This window comes from Dermacentor andersoni, chromosome 5 (genome assembly GCF_023375885.2).
Source record: "Dermacentor andersoni chromosome 5, qqDerAnde1_hic_scaffold, whole genome shotgun sequence".
Classification (NCBI taxonomy): Eukaryota; Metazoa; Arthropoda; class Arachnida; order Ixodida; family Ixodidae; genus Dermacentor; species Dermacentor andersoni.
The window spans coordinates 10,805,682-10,823,598 of NC_092818.1; the positions used below are offsets into that span (position 1 = coordinate 10,805,682).

The window sequence follows — 17,917 nt, forward strand, 5'->3', positions numbered from 1 at the left end:
ATTAGATAAAAAATATTGAGCTAGTTGACAGACATCAAATACTCGGTGTAGTTTTTTCATGTCATTTAAGTTGGGATACTCACTTTAATCAACTTTGCAGTAAGTTTTCTGCAGTATCCAAGGTGCTGGCTCACTGTAGAGCTCTCATGCCGGTAAAAACCAAGCTACACATTTATCATGCATTGTTTACCTCGCAGTTTAATTATTGTTGTTTAGTAGGGGGGACCACAACATAAACAAACAGAAATAAAATAATTACATTACAAAAGGTGCTCCTCCGACAAATTGCTAATATCGATTCCACATCGGTGACAAAAACTCGCCATCACAGAAATACCAAGTTGTATGGGTAGCTTGACAGTATGAATATGGCATCTTACAGTAGGTTTTTATTTTGCAAAAGAAGAGTTCTTACATCAATAGGAACTCTGCAAAATACCAGTACATCTCAGAAACCCAGATTCATTGTCTGTACCATGCTTTTGCACTGAATACAAATTGCAATCTGTTAAACACAATTTGCCAAGAAGTCTTAATAATTATGTTCACACTTCTAATTTGTGTCACAGAGAAGTGGAGATGTATTTTGTTCACTTTTAAACATATAATATGCATGCATAACGATGCATATTGCATGATATTTTTTTTTATCTCTATCAGATATGCCTGAATGTTGTCTGTTCTTGTATTGCATGTCAGTTATCCTGTCAAGAGGTCTGTATGTAAAAAATGTTAAAATTTATCTTTTTTAACCTTGGTCATTGTTTTGTAGTATTAGTATGTTTTGAACTGCTTTAGTTTGTTTAGTGTTGATTATGTATGTTACAAAGTACTAGCTGTTATCGCACTGTCATGTACAACGCCTCTTGGGTCCAGTCAAGCTGCTTACGGCAGCCTTTAGCCTAGGAGGATGTTTCTAGTGTATACTACAGGAATAAATAAAGTTGAAGTTGAAGTTTGTGTTCATGCGTAACATGTTGTTCTTGGTGCAAATTGTCATCATGAAATTATGAAATTGTCGTAAAAAGAATTGCCATCTTGAGTGTTGGGCACCCTGCGCAGGTCGTGGAGGTGGAGAACCCCCACCCACTATTCCCGGTGGCCCTGACTACATCAACACAGCACACAAAGCAGCGTCCTTGGAACGACCCAATGGCCGCACACCTCTGGTGAGAAATATGCCAAAGGGTCATGTTCAGCTGAATGGCCCTGTAGTGTCTTGTTTGTGTTCGCTTCAACAGTCTGGTACTCATCGCCACATGCATCATGGACTGAAGCATGGTGGGACAGACACAGACTGACAGCGATCATCGTATTTTGGCAGCAGGAGAGATCATCAACATACATGTTGTATCCAAGTCAATCCCTGCATTAAAGCTGTCTTTGAGTTACTACAGGGCCAGCAGGGCCTACGTGGCAAAAGGCTTATGAGCAAGCTGGCTCAAATTGTGGTGTACCGTAATTTGAGAACAGAAATGTTAAATTAAAAATATAGCTGCGTTAGCAGCGCAGCAGGAAGTCCTTCACCCTAACACAGGTTGTGTGCAGTGTAAACTTGCTGCTAAACATGCAAACTCTGCAGCTGCAACAAAGTTAATTTCAAGACATTTCTCGGGCTATGCTTAGTCACCTTGAGAAGCAGCAAATTAAGTGACCACAAAGGGCTGCTGTCACTGACCAAGTCAAAAGTTAGTTGACATTTCCTAAACCATCCATACTCTTTGTTTGCATTTTCTTGTCAACGCGCTTCAGGTAAAAAAAAAAGCCACAGTTTTGCCCAAATGCCGGAGCATTGATAGCGACAGCAAAGTACTATTACTCAACTACACAAAGCAAGGTTCATAGTTTTATCGGATGTATAAATTGCAGTAAACATTTGCTTGCTAATTAAATTAACAAGCATAGTGTCACACGTGCACGGGCAAACATGAGCAGATCTCACTCGATGACCGCGAACACACGCCGTCATAACGCTGGCGAGATGAAGAGCAGCGGCAGTGGCAAGCGAATTGCCCTTCGTGCTGCCTCTTGCTTCAGTGCGAACTAGGCGCACAAGGACACAGCACACATAAAGCCATCAGCCCTCCAACCTTTGTGTCCACTGCAGATTACCTCCAAAATAAAGTGCACGTGGCCACACTCAGCTATGCCGTTCGCACCTGCGGCCAGACTAGAGGAGACATGCACTAACGTAACCCCTTCCTCCCCCTCCTAGCACAAACTCCACTGCCTGCCTTTCCCCTTGCATGCATGATCAGATGGCATGCATCCTCCCCACACACCCTTGTACTTGCGAGAAAACACTGCTGCACCAAGCCGCCATCCTTCTAATTCACCCTCGCACGCTTTCCCTGGTGCCTACAGCCACAATTTTATAGCATTTATACTTAGACGTTATAGACTTCATATGGAACATCACAGCGACAGCAAAAATTTACCTGGAGTGTCCATGTATTGCTATCTCAATAAAACTGCGCAAAATAAACTTGGACAATAGGAAGGCTCAGAAATGACAGACTAAATGCAACTGGACCAATGCAGTGTTTTTTTATGAGCAATGCCATGCAAATAAAGAACACGATTGGTTTCTAAATGTGAATAATTAAATGCCAACTTTCTAAATCTCGACAAACCGACTTGGTCATTACCCTTTTCCATTCGAAGTCTGGTTCCCTCAGTGAGTGTAAAAATAAACTAAATAAATGGAGGGAAAAGCCCGCTCCTACAATTGCAATAATGGGCATAAGCCAATCAAAAGAAAATGAACGAGGGTAAAGAAGTAATACCCAAAGCTCATATTTTCAAGATGTAAAGAACCAATTGGAAAAAGAAAGTGTGGGGATGGTAATTCCTAGTGTCCTAAGTTCCGGTCAGCGAGGGCAGAAGTTCCTTGCAGAGAGCGTTTGTTGTGTTTGAATGACAAGTGGATTGTAACGAATGAAAAGAGGGATGCAGATGTGCCCAGGCGGAACAGGGAGATGATGATGATAATGAAGTGGAATGCATCTATGATCATTTAATCTGCACCTGGTCCATTAGTGGTTCTGGAGGTATTTGCCTGAAAGTATTCTGCATAACAAGGTATGAGAGAAAGAGGTGATGACTGCCAGGTTAGCATATGCTGGCAAATGGTCAACCATGACTGCAAAGGCTGGCATTATATACAAGCATTTGGGATGTTAAGGCCTCCATCAAGCAAAAGGCATCAAAATGACAGGGGGAAAAGAAATGAAAATACAAAAATGAAAGCTACGTGACCTCACTCAGATGAAGGGGGACAAGCTTATCACTAAGAGACCTCCCGCCGGAGTCAACCTTTTCCAAATAGAAATCAGACAGAAATCAAAAATAAAAACAATGCAAAATATAATGAGTTAATAGTCAGCAAAACAAAATTTAAAAGAGAGTACAATACCAATAGGGGCGAGCCTTGAAAATAAAAGTAACTTAATAAGAAATGTAAAAAGGAAAGAACAAAAGAAAAAAAGAAACAAATGGAGGAATTGATGGCGGAATTCGAACTTCTGGACTTAGAGTTGCACATTGAGCACAGCACGGGGCATGCGTTTATCATGGCGCACTTGAAGTTGGCGCCACGACATCATTGGTTACTGGAGGGCTATGTTCACCGGGCACACACAGCTTCTGGCGGACACGCCAGGGTGACCGCGGCACCGCGGTGTGAGATCTGCCCTGAGCCGCTAAATGGGCACACGCTCTGAGTACACCTGCAGGCGCGCAAACGGGCAGTCGTACTCCAACTACCCGTTCATGCGGCGCCGCCGAGATGCAACCGCGGATGTGACACCGCCGCCCATGAAACTATCCAGAGCTGCATGATGCCGCCCTATGCGTGTGCGGCGGTTTACAGGTCCACCCCATCGCCGGAGCGCATGCTGCCGAGTGGACCCCAGCAAGACGGTCACTAGAGGTGGTAATTAGTATGCATGTAGCGGGCAGTAACAACAAAAGTCAGAACCAATGTCTCAGAAAGCACCGGGAGCAGAGAGTGGTGTGCCATGTAGCAACAGAGCTCCTGGTCTCATCATCAGTTTACTGGGATGTATTGATGCAGGCACAGGGCCTGCATCAATAAGGGTTATGAGGTTCATAACTCATAACCCTGACATCCTTTAATCCATTTGCTGTTTACCCGAGATCAGTGATCATAAAGTCATCCATGCCACTTTCTCGCTCAATTTGTTGGCACGGGATACTTTTAAGAAAACAATATGTCTATACGACAAAGGAAATTACGAAGCAATGACAGCTATGAATACATTCTTTCCTGTATTTGAATCCACTTTCCAAAATCATACCATTAACAGCAACTGGACACGCTTCAAAAACAAGCTAAGTGAACTTACAAACAAATTAATTCCTAAAGTGACCAATCGTTCCTCTCGAGAAAAACCATGGCTCATGACAGCCCTAAAACAGCTAGAAAATTTTAAAAAATTATCGCACTGCCAAGCAAAGAGGACGCCCATGCACCTGGGATAAATATTATGAAGCTGAACAGAACGATGTTGACGCACTATGTTATGCTAAACACTCCTTTTACCACAGAGATCTACCAATCTAATAAATAATCCAAGGCAATTTTGGAGAGTCACAAACAATAGCAAAGTACCCACTATTATGATAACGAATCGAACAAAATTATTAATGATTACAATTATGCTGACGTGTTTAATTCTCACTTTGGCACTGTGTTCACTAAAAAATCTGATGCACCTCCCATTTTGCCATCGCTTAATATATATTCCTCAGTGCCAGCGATCGTTTTCAATGTAGATGGTATTTGTGTGGTCATGGACAAAATCAAGTGTTCATCATCTTCAGGAATGGACAAGATTAATTCAACAATTTTAAATAACACGAAGCATATTACCGCAGCGTATCTGTCTTTGATATTTGCCCAGTCTCTTTCTTCAGGTTTCATTCCAGATGACTGGAAAATTGGGAAGGTCGTTCCAATCCACAAATCAGGTAACAGAAACTCATCGCTAAATTACTGCTCCATCTCCCTAAAGGCGTCCCTTGCAAAATCATGGAACATGTCATCTACTCTCTTATCATACATTTTCTTGACTCAAATCACTTTTTTCATCTCACTCGGCACAGATTCTGCAAAGGTCTCTCGTGTGCGACACAGCTGGCCATCTTCCTGCATGATGTTCGCACTAACCTTGGCACTAACATACAAATTGACGTCATTTTCGATAAAGTCCCTGATTAGCATCTAATATTGAAACTTACAAGACCTAATTTACATACTAATGTTTTGAATTGGGTTATAGAATTTTTAGTAACCACTTCCAATCTGTCATCAATAGTCACCTATCTAGCCCTGAACCAGTAACATCAGGTGTCCCTCAAGGATCTGTTCTTGGCCCTCTATTATTTTTAATATATAATAATGACTTACCTTCACATGTGTCCACTAACATCCGAATGTTCACTGATGATTGTGTCATTTATCGCTCTATATGTAACACCCTCAATCAAACAGCCCTGCAGAAAGACCTCGCCAACATACTAACATGGTGTGACGATTGGTTAATGACAATTAATGCTAAAAAATGTAAAGTTATGTCAGTCACTCGTAGCAGTAATCGTCTGGTATTTCTTTACCAAATCGGAAGCATGCCTCTAGGACTAGTCGACTCATAACTACCTAGGTGTCACTGTGTGCAATGATCTGTTCTGGCGTAAACATATTTCTAACATTATATCCACTGCTAATATGGCACTAGGCTTTTTGAAGTGTAATCTTTGTGGAGTGTAAGCTCCACAAAATGTAAAATTGCTTGCATACAAATCGCTTGTTCGAGCAAAACTGGAACATGCATTTGCCATCTGGAGCCCACATCGAGCTTATCAACTCACTTGAATCTGTTCAAAACCGCGCTACTAGGTTCATTCACTCACAATATTGATATGATGTCAGTATTTCTGCTCTTAAAGCAGAATCCAGATTAACACTACTATCTAATCGCCGATGCTTTGCTAGTCTTGAGCTCTGTCACAAGTTCTTTTTCAGCACTCTGTCATGCGCCATACATTGTTCCTACAGCACAGATCTCTCACCACACCAGTCATCTGCAGCAAGTCGCACGCTCGTGTGCCCGAAGCGCTCATTCTTCCCCTCGGTAATTCCTCGAACAGCTGAAGATTGGAGCGGCCTTCCTGCTGACATTGTTGACGTCGCTTGTCCGTCTTTGTTCCAACAGCGCGTGATTGATCACTTAGCATATAGCTAATGATGCATGCATAACATGGAACTTATGTAAAACCCACCCCTTATGTAATACCCCCTCTGGGGATCTTTAAAGGGCCCCTCGCCAAGTCTGGCCATATTGAGCTGAGAAGCGCAGAGCATACATTGTGCGATTGTACATTGTGCATCTTTCCATCGCTGTGCGCTATGGAAAGATGTGAACTTTCAATCCGAACGCCGTTTCCCTCTTCACTCGTGGCTGCCGCGCTCCAAGCCGGACGGTGACGTAATCGTGCCCCTGCGCCTATGTAATCGTGTCCGCAGTATGACGTCGCTCGTGGTGACACGTGACCATAGAATAAAGAACAACTTTAGAGAAGGGAAACTGTACCTTCCGCAGTGGTTCGAAAATAAGCAGCGGCAGCGCATAGAACTTACCTAGGTGGATGCTAGATGGCGCTGCTAAAACAAGAAGCGGAAATGCGTCTTTTCTTTTAGAGCATTATCCAATATTGCCGCTTTTTGCCGGTCGTGTACGCTTGTATCCACTCGTACGCGCCGTACTCGCCCCGCAGGCATCTGCTGCCACAACCAACACAGCGAAATGGACTATCCGGCATTTTAGCGTTAACTCCTTTCCAACCTGCACGTTTCTTTTCTGTCGAGAGCCGCTAATGTGTGGCTCACATTTGGTGTCCCACTTTGTCTCAATATGAACAAGTCGCTTTCGTGGGCATCACCTTCGGCAACCATTTTTGCGGGCCTTTCCACCCATACGGCTGTCAACTTCATACACTTCGAACCATGTAAGCACATATGCTGGTCTCCGTTCTGAGCAAATCATGGCCGAGGTAGGCCACAAGTACAATTTGCCCATGGCTGCAGCAGAAAAGAACGAATGGGAAACCAGTTACGGTGCATGTATACTGGGAGTCTATGTCACTTTGCGGACTGCAGGAGCAAATGCTTACCTCGAGAGACTGCTTGCAATGCAACTGACCAGGCCCCCACATCCAAGAAATGTAACATGGCGACCACAACCAAACGGGGCAGCAAAACCAGATTCTGCAATCAATCATTCAGTGTAGCTTGCGCAAAGACCCAGGCTGTCGAGGAAGAAGAGCAATCATCAACGAGACTGGGAATATGGAAAATGAGAAAGCTTGCATTCAAGAGAAAAGCCGCTCTGCTGTGCAAGCATTGAAGGCCAAAAACATCAAGAAAAGTAACATGGTGCATAGCAAACGGTGCGTAGGTTAATGCAAGACACATGTCAATGTTGCATCAGCTATTTCAGGAGAGGAATTGCGCATGACAACATACACTAAAAGGTACTGCTACAGATATGTTATGCTACTAGACAGTGACTGGTATTAAGTATCAGCGAAGAGTCGGTTGACCTTTATGTTTGGATGAGCATGAATGATCTCTAACGAGAATGGGCAATGAAAAAGCTTGCATTTATAGAAGAAAAATTACACTTGGCACAAATGGAATTGACATGGCCAGGAAGCTGATTAAGGGCAAACTGACGGAACTCTTTTGGCCAGCGTCATCCGTGCTTGATCAGAAGTTGCAGGTGCATCTGAAGACGAAGAATTTCTATAAAGTCCTTTTTGAGTTACCTGGATGACTCAGCCAATTTGTCCGTGCTGGTGGAATGGTAGCTGAAGCTCTTTTCAGTCTTGACACAGTGCTCTGCAGACTTGATATCTCAGGCAAATTCTTCTGCATGCGCTTCTTTGTTCGTGGTGTAAATGCCTTGCAAATTCGGCTCCAGCCCCTTTCTATTGGTGTGGATAGGAGCTCCTGTGATGACCAAGATATGCTTGGCATGGACTCTGTTGGCGCAGAACGGTGACACATGAGATACAGCACAGATTAGCCAAACTCATGTGTGTTTTCTTTTATCTTCGAACCAATTGTACTAAACCATAAACGTGAACAAACATTAATTTCTGCTGCAAACAAATGACATGTATCTCAAGACTAGCAAGCCAATACAGCATATATCAGGCATATTTATTTCTGAACCACATGTTGTTTACCTTGTAGTAGCAGCCAATGTCCACACAATGGCCTTGTAGCAGGCAGCAGTTTCTGTTTAGTGTGTGGAGTGTGTTGAGGATCCCGACAGCTTTATACTGGTGCCATCCTCATTACTGCATGTCTGGAACAGAAATTTTGACTGAATCAGAAATTGAAAAAGCACAATTTTGCAATATGAAATGCAAAAAGGTGTGACATATATATTGTAATGGTTTGCGACTACAGAACACATGCAAATGTACCCTGTCTGTTCTAGGGTGCTTAAGCAGCACGTTAAATAAATATTGCTATTGTCCATAAATTTATGTCTGCCTAACTATACAATGCATGTAAACAGCTTAAATATTATTAAGATCACAAATGAGAACATTTGTGCGTTCGTTTATACACTGGAAGAGATCACACTGCTGGTTCCACAAGCAAATGCATGAAAGTCATGAAGCTATTAGAACTGATGCATTATTTTTCTGCACGAACGTGATGCACTGCTTCACTACTGCAAAAATAAATGCCCTACAGTAAACCAAACTGAACAGCAAGAGCATTTAGAACCAACAAGTACAAAATATGACTGAATTATCACGCTTGCAACTGTTTAATACATTAAATTCTGTACTTTCACATCATTTTACCAAAGGATTATTCGGTTTTGTGGACGAAAGAAGTTGCCGGTGGACTCGAAAAAAAGTTTTATATGTATATTGTTAAGTCTACCCAGTCACCTATGGCCACGGCTACAATAAGATGAAAAATAAGACGCGCGTTCCGATATCGCTCTTTCTTTCCCAAATGTGTGTGTATAACGACAGCCTCGTAAGTAACGGTTTATTTAGGAAACAGCAACGGAGGATCCCGACTGCCATATGTTGTGCAGGATCTAGTTCGTTAACTTGTCTCCGCCTGTGAGTTAATGCGACGAATATTATATAGCGATTCAAGCAGCGGTGTTAAACGACTCACCGTTATTGCCGTTGTCAGCCGCACCAGAATCCAGCTCCTGTTTCGATGCAGACGTGTTCCGAACGGCTCACGACTGATACCCAACTTTCGGGCTTACATGTCCGCTTGCAAACACGTCACTTCACCCCAGGTTAAATAACGCGAGACATCGAAGCGCAATAAACTAGATTTAGCAAAAAAGAAGCAACCAGTCTGAGTGCACAAACGAATAAATCCATGCTGCCATGCACTCGCAAATACTGGTAAAAATTTTAAATCCAGGCCAGAGGTCACGTGAAAGATCGATGATGCTGAACACTATTTGCGTTTATAGTGACAAACAAAGAATAAACTTACTTACAAAGAGTACAATATTTAATTAGCAATGGTAATTTCGCCCTCTTTTTTATGTAATAAGAATGCTTCAGTAATTGTAAGAGAAAGTTTGTAAGCTAAAATTGCGCTTATTACGGCGCCTCAAGCGGAAAATGTTGAAACTAACGTAAGCATCCCGAAGTGATCCTACTATGCTGGTTTTGTTAGCAGCAGCGCGCGGTCGATTTTTTTCGCCCTTTGTAGCCATTTGTTGAACTTGAGAGTGTGCGGAGCCTGACGGGACTTTGAGAATCATTCAAGGCACCATCTGGTATTTGTGTGATCTCTAGCTTGAATTGATGGAATTGAAGTTTAGAGATATAATAAAAGACACAAACAGAATGTCTGCGTGTTCTTTGTTTTAATTCGCACCGAAGCAAGAGAGATGTACTTTTGCTTCGTCTGCTTGTTCCCATGGTCATGCAGTGACGTGCGCAAATACTGAAACTATGCCATTTTCTACTGTGTTGCAGTGCATGATGACGCTCTGCAATCCGCTTGTTCTGCCTCAGTATTCGTGTAGCACGGAATTATACCACTAGTCATGTTTCCTTGTGCACTATGTGCAAAATCATGCGCTGCACGAACGAGACAACAGCTCGCGCGCGGCACGGTGTACGGAAATGCGTAGCGCAGGAAAAAAAAGCGAGGAGAAAAATAAGGTGGGGCCTGTAATGTATGCATCACGCGATCCTCGAGGTCTGGTATGGGAGAACGCAGGGAAGGAATTTCGCTTGCGAAGGCCAAGAGAGGTGGAGAGAATGTCTTGCTTGGCAGTGGAGCCCGCCTGCTGAAATCATGGGTTCATGGCACTGAAATATTTCTATCTTGGCTATTAATGAGCCCATTTGAAAAATTTTTGTGAAAGAACACTCCCTAGAGAACACGTAACAACTTCCAGCATATAACCAAAATTTTTTTTGGAGCTTGGTGAGGGGCCCTTTAAGGACAATAAACTGAACTGAGCTGAACTGAAGGATGCTCAGTAGCGTTCAATTGAACGTTGGACCACCCCCAAATTTAAGTTCGCCTACTCCGAAAATTGATTTTATAATATTGCTTCAACTTTACCTTTCCTCAACCTTCGCCGAATGGAATGGGAATTTTTTTCTTCAGAAAGGCGGGTTATGTATAGGGTCTTGTATCGTGCCCTTGTTGAGCAATTTATTTTTGGCTTACCTAGACAGAAACGTCATATCACGGTTGGGCAATACAAAGATCGAAAAAGCCTTTTGTTTTGTGGATGATTTTTTTATTCTGTTTAACTGTTAAGACAGCTGTGTTGCAGCTTCCATTCATCAAACGTTGGTTCTGTTTGAAGAATGCCTAGCTTTGCTCTCACTCACACATGAACTTCTGGAGAATGGGTCCCTCAAGTTTTTAGATCTGAAACTATACTTTGCCCGGCAATATGTATGCTGGATGTATAAGCCACATGCCAATAAGCGTCTATTATCCTATGCATCCAGCCATTCAAAACTGATTAAGAGAGGTATCGTTCAGGCTTGCTTGCATAATGCACCAACAAAATCCTGCTATCATTTGATAGAGCCTAGTTTCAGTTTGCAGATCGCTCGGTTGAGGATGGCAAGGTATCCTAGCAAACTTCTTGTTCCAGTCTCAGAGAAGTTACGTAGTAGGTTAAGCACTGATCTTCACAGCACTGAGCCTCAGGCACATGATCGAAGAAACAAAACAGCTGTTATTCCGTACGTCCATGGGATCTCTCACAAACTTAAAAAAATAGGACAAAGAGCAGGTATCGAGTATCAATGTTGTTTTCTCTGCGCCTACAAAACTTGCACAGCTTTGCGTTGGAACTAATTCTGTTGCTAAGGCATGTAGGTCTTGCAGTATCAATCACAGAAAAAAGTATACAGATTGTTCGAAAGGTGTAGTTTACAAGATATCCCCAAAATGCGGTCAGTCTTATATAGGGCAGACAGCTAAATGTCTAAATGTTAGATTGCAAGAACATAGCAATGAAGTGAGCAAAGGGCAAGAAGGGTTTCTAGGTGTCCATTGTGCACAATGCGGCTGTAATCCACTCTTTTAAAAGACCAGTATCTTAGCTAGGCATCCTAATGAAAACACTGGACTTACCATTGAAGCAGCAGCGATAGCTGGAGGTGACTCGGTTAGCAAGTCGTCAAATACATTAACAGATAAATAACTTACTTGTCTGAGGTCGCACATGTGCGCTTGTTCATCTTAAGGAGGCGGTTGTGGTTCCTTTGAATTTTGAATGCGTACTCGTGCTGGCTTCATGCTTTGGAGGGGGTGCTTTTATCTTGGTGTGTTGGTATATATGGTTGTTACTCAAAATAAAAATCAATTGGAAGTCAACGCTTGTCTTCATCGTTCTTTCGGTCCCTCTGTCTATGTATGCACTGTAAGTGATGTTTACAATGGGCTACCAACTAGCCTGTACCCAAACCCTGCTTCACTACCCCCAAAGTTAGCCCATCCTTAAATTTTAGTTGGCCCACCCCCAAATTTCAAGTTGACCCACTCTCAAATGTAACTTGGCCCACCCCCAAATTTAATTTATCCCATCCACAAATTTCAAGTTGACCCATACCCAGATATGTTGGTCCATCCCCAAATTTCAAGTTGGCTCATCCCCAAATTTAGGTTGGCCTGCCCCTAAATTTAAAGTTGGCCTACCCCCAAATGTAACTTGGTCCACCCCCAAATTTTCATGTCATTGCTTGCGCATTTGTCGTCTTCTTCTAGAGCTGGCTGGCTCTATCTGGAAAGCCATCATCTTAGAGTAACCTAAGCCATCATCATCTAGGGTAACCATAGAAATGCTTACCCATTTAATATTGTTGAAAATTGCAGAATTTCAAGAAATGAAACTATAAAGCGTACAAGCCTGTAATGTAGCACTGAAAACAATATCACATTTCTGTAAACTGCACATAATACAGTAAACTCTCAGTTGTACGAACGTCGATTTATCGAATATTTCAGAATAATTAACTTTTTGAAAATCCCTGGCAGTTTTCTTTAGATTCTATGTTAAAATGTTTCACTTAAACGAATTTCGGAACAGTCAATATTTCAGTTTAACGAACTCGTTCAGAGGACCAAGACTTATTTTTATGACCGGAACCGATGCCCGCCCTCATCAAACCGCCGCTCCAGCGGCAATGTAACGTCGCTGGCGCTACAGCGCCCCTGGGGCAAAGCGGCGGCGCGGAAAACGAACGGGAACGAGGCATGGCCTCCGAGATCGCCCGCACAAAACGAGCAAGCATGTAATCTCGGAGGCCATGAACAAAGTAACATCACCGGCGCTTACAATGCTGCCAGAGCAAAGCGCCGACCTGTCACACCACAAACCACATGGTGTGTGTTTTTTGACGACCAAGTAGTCGTGGCATGGTCGTCGTCTCTTTCTTTTGAAGAAGAGTTGAAGAAGAGAGAAGAGGCAACTGCCGAGCCAATTTCAAGCCCTATAACTCAAGCTGAGGTTGTAGGGTACATAGGAAAGTTGAGAGACTTTGTGTCTCAACAGCAAGCTGTGCCAGAAGAAGTGTACAAAAACATTGACTCTTTGGACAGTTTTGTTGCTTCCTCTGCTTTAAACGTACGTACAAGTGCAGAAGATTACAGATTTTCTTTCAAAGTGAGAAAGGCAGCATTATAACTGTTACGAACCTTGTACTTATTGATATGTACAAATTCGATTTCACACATTTCTAACACTATGGATGCGATGTCTTTTGCTCCATGAATTCCACTTCCAACGTTTGACTCTGTATGCCATGTCTTATGTCGGTCTAGTGCATACTCAGTTTAGTGAACTTTCAGTTAAGTGAACTATTTCCTTCGGTCCCTTGAAGTTCACTCAAGTGAGAGTTCACTGTAATACATATGAAGTGGACGAAATTGATGAAATACACACCCCTATGAAATATATCACAAATATGTGAGTAAAGTTCTCCAGACATCTTTGTAAATATTGCAACAAATTCACACATGCTGTAAATTTATATGTTAAATTTGTCCACTTTGGATGCTGTAACAGATGCAGTTTAGAGAACTGTGATATCTGTTTTTTGGTGCAGAGTTACAGATTTGTAAACTTCTTACGTCTATTTTTTTAATGCGATTAGTATTCTCTGCCTACTTCAGGCTTCAGACAGACAGACAGATCTGTGTCTGTCTGTCTGAAGCCTGAATGTAAGAAGTTTACAAATCTGTAAACAGACAGACAGATCTGTGTCTGTTTGTAAACTGTTCACTGCAACGCATGTTTTGGAGGGGTGGAAAGAAGAGAGGCAGACAAGGTGGCCGATGCACAGCATGCATGGCATGCAGACAACTTTCATTTTCTCTATTCCAAGGTTTCACTTTTTCTTTTGCCATAGACACCTAGCATTTAAATGTAGTTGTTTTAAGCAATAATACCATTAATGCAGCATGGGAACATTGTGGTAAACAGTTCATTTTACAATATAACACACACAAGAGTTCAAGATGCCACAGCTACTAATTGTTGCATCTGAGTAAAATTGCTAAAATCAGTAATATTATAAGTGTATTCAACAGTCCTTCTTTCTGTCTAACTCAAATATTTTGATATCACTCCTCTTATTGTTTTTTCGTGCAACCTGGTTATAACAACTGTCGTTTGTCACAGTGGAATTTTCTTGGCACTTGAATGTTGTTATAAGCTGGTTCAACTGTAAGCACAGTCATACTCTCTGCAACTAGTGTTTTCTTTATCTCTGACAACTGTCGTTTGTCACAGTGGAATTTTCTTGGCACTTGAATGTTGTTATAAGTTGGTTCAACTGTAAGCACAGTCATGCTTTCTGCAACTAGTGTTTTCTTCATCTCTGAGCATACAAATGCACTTTCGGCTTTGTTTTAAGCACAAAGTGAGAAAAACAACCATCCCCTCATTCTTCTTTTCACATTGTCTGCTGGAGGTATTGGGGTTCCTAAGCCCATAACAATCACGTGCAGGCTGGCTATGAAGCTCCAGTCTATGATGCATATGGACGGCAGATGGCACCACCGCCACATGACCCGTACCGCTTCACTCGTAGCACAGCGCAGCCTGCGACGATTGCTCTGAGGCCACCTACAGCACGTCCGCCACCTAGGTAAGCTCGCGCCACTCACACCGTGAATTGTGGCACAGCGTATCCTGCCTCTGCAAGGCTTTTCAAACACTGTGGTGCTCAGCGCTTTCCTCCTTTGACAGCAGTCCTTGAAATCCTTTAGAAGCCTTCAATATTGGTGTGATATGTAGTCAAGACCTTCACAACCCTTTGCGAAGTACCTAGAAGTCTCCAAATGTTATTTTCCGCTATGCATGCTCAAATTTGTTTGCAACTGGCCACAAGTCCAAAAGTCAAGGCAATCTCATCTGTTTAGTAGCTTTTCAGTAAGAAAAAAAAAAATGATGGCTTTGATGTCACCGGTTCTTTCAAGGGAGCTGCCGTGGGTGGTGAGGGTTGGGAGGAAGGGGTTGTGAAGTTGATGTTCTTGTCATGGACAGAATGTTGCTTTCTCAGGGCCTGAGAAGCCCTTGAAAACGTGTTAATCTTTTTCACAATAGCTGCTATAAACTCTGTAATATCTTATTTCATTAATTCTACTCCTAGAGCTGAAGCGTTACAGGGAGAAGCAGCTCAAACATAGTATGACAATGAATAATGCAATAAACAAAGAGATGCACAAATGGTTCATCTTGAAAGCGGTGGCATATCTGTGAAAAATGTGATGGAGGAGACAGGAAGGTGGTTCCACACATTGGTCATTTGAGGGATGAGGAAATGGCTATGCGAATTGGTTCAGCTACTGGGAATGCAAATGTTGAGTCTGTGGTTGCTACGTGCAGAAATAGGGTTGAATTATAAAACTGCTGCGAACTAAATTAAGATGGTACATTTTCCGAGATACTCATTTGGAAACTTTTGTGGTGTAATGGCAAACTGTCTGTTTTTATTTCCTTATTGCGATTACTATAGAAATAACAAGGGTGAAAGCATTTCACAAAATTCCAAAGGGGGAATGGTGCTCGCTAAATTCCTTAATGTGACAAACATGCACAGTACTTACTGACTAGCTTTTCAAGCCAGTTGACAATGCATGTACAGCATTTTGGAAAAGCTGAGGAATCTAGCTAATGAACTTCCACACAATCACATAGGACAAAGTTATTGTGGTGCCCCCAATCATCAGAATTATTAGAAACTGTACCACTGGCATTCCCTGCATTAATTAGTTAGTTTGTTTAAGGAGTTGCACTCTTTTTCTCAAAACTGTAGTGTACAAAAACATGTAAGCTGCATTTTCAGTGTAACATTGTAAGAGTCACTGCATGCTTTTAACGTGACAAGACATGGACAGAAATGGAGTGAAATGATGCAAACCCCATCTAAGTGCCACACTTGATCATAGAAGCTATTCCAAACTTAATGTGTTACCCAACTAGTGAGTGTGGAAACACTTGAATTCTGAGGTCCCCCCCCCCATAGTGAAGACTTGTGTCAAGTTGGTGAACGTGTGCCAGCAGATTGGGGAGGTTAGGCCCCAGTACTATATAGCATGCTCACATGCCGTTGTGGCTGCCATTGCTCCTACTTTCAGAGTCACCTGTACCCATAACTTCATACCACATGCCTTCGAGAAATACATTTTTTGCTGCTATAGCTGGCCTGCTTAGAGTGCAAATGTTATCATTGTTGCCATGGCCACTGCAAAACAGAGATATGAACTGCAAAAGAGTGTGACACTGGGATAGTTGGTATTGCATCTTATTGTAGGAAACAGTATGAGAAACAAGGACCTAGATGCACGCATATTGTGTGTGTCTCGTTCGTCCTTTCTCACGCTGTTTTCTACTACAAGAGCCAAACAGAGGCTTCCCCCAGTGATCTCCTATCTTGTGTCAGCCGACTCCATCTGTTCCCTGCAAATTTACTTCTTTCCCTGTCGTCCTCAACTGTGTTTCCCTGCCTTTGTTCCCATTCTGTCAACTCGATAATTAACCAGCAGTCATCTTCTGTACACATTACGTGACTTGTACAACTCTACTTCTTCCTCTTAATTCTAAATAAAAATAGCCGGCTTCCATTATTTTGACCTTGATGAGACTGATGGAATTGATTGAATTATCCAGCGAGTCAAATTAAAAGAAGGAGGAGAAAAAGTATCCAAATGCAGCCTATCTTAAATATATCTAGCTTGGATATATAGAATTATTGTCTATAACAAACAGTTGTAAAATCCTTTACGCATACATCGAACTCCTATTCACCGCCACATTCGATGGATCGAAAGCTACACTGCATGCACTCCTGCAAGTGCGTTTTTTCTCATGGAGACACCATCACTTCTTGCATAGTAGGAAATATTTAATTCTGACGAAATTGAAATGGCATTGTTTCATCAGATGTTGCTAAGCAGGAGATGGAATGTGAATGGCAGTATATATGGAGCAAAAGTAAGCACGGTGCTTTCATTTTTGCTTGCTGCACATATGGAACCATGGCTCACGCAAACTGCAGCCATTTTTTATCGGCAAGAGAAGATCGCCACTCCGCTTCAAGAATGCGAAAGACCTCCCGGTCCGATACGCGTGCCACCAGAAAGCATGGATGATGCTCTATCTCTACATTGAGGGGTGCCAAGCACTGGAGATGCTGTGCCGCCGGAGGCAAAGGCATTCCTGAATGGCATTTTAGAATTTCACGACCAGCAAAACGAATCAGATCCCAACATCCACTTAGATTGTTATACCGTTGCCAACCAATAAATCGGACACCGATAATCTGGACATGCTCGGTAATATGGACAGCTTCGCGCCGCTGCCAATGCCCCCATAGGCTTAATGTGTAAAGATGACCACTATTTCGGACAGCCACCATCTCTACATTCAATTATCTAGACCCCGTCCGTGGCTGTAGTGTATGCCGACTCCGCTGCCGTTATCTCCTCTGGCAAGATCGACAAGACATCAAGTATGGCCTCAGAGATTACACGTTAGATGGTAATCTCTGAGGCCTTGCCTTGGTCACAGCACTACAGCTCAGAGATTTAAGTGCAAATGCCAGTGTTGGAGGCTTTGCCTGAATTATAGGTAGCATCAACATCGCAATCATCACATCCTATTTCAGCAACCTTGCACATGGCCCAAGGTCAATCCAAATAGGTTGTGAGGCTTTGGGCCAAATGCGCTTTAGAACACATTGTCACCGACATCAGCAAGAGTGGTTATGAGAGCAGCGATTGAAGCGCGACTCTGTATCTTGAAGCGCGACATGTATCTTAACACAATGTTTCCCACCTGCTATGATCTTGTGTACA

The 17,917-nt window shown here is 42.6% G+C and overlaps 1 protein-coding gene across 2 annotated transcripts in view; it reads left to right on the forward strand.

The window, feature by feature from the left end:
* Positions 1–17,917, forward strand: part of pyd (zonula occludens-like protein polychaetoid) — a 298,483-nt gene that overhangs the window by 250,859 nt on the left and 29,707 nt on the right. For both annotated transcript variants that reach the window (XM_055070109.2, XM_050177563.2), the window contains exons 18-19: positions 1,063–1,169; positions 14,567–14,706. In XM_055070109.2, the coding sequence (XP_054926084.1) occupies positions 1,063–1,169; positions 14,567–14,706 (247 nt within the window). The remainder of the gene's footprint in view (positions 1–1,062; positions 1,170–14,566; positions 14,707–17,917) is intronic.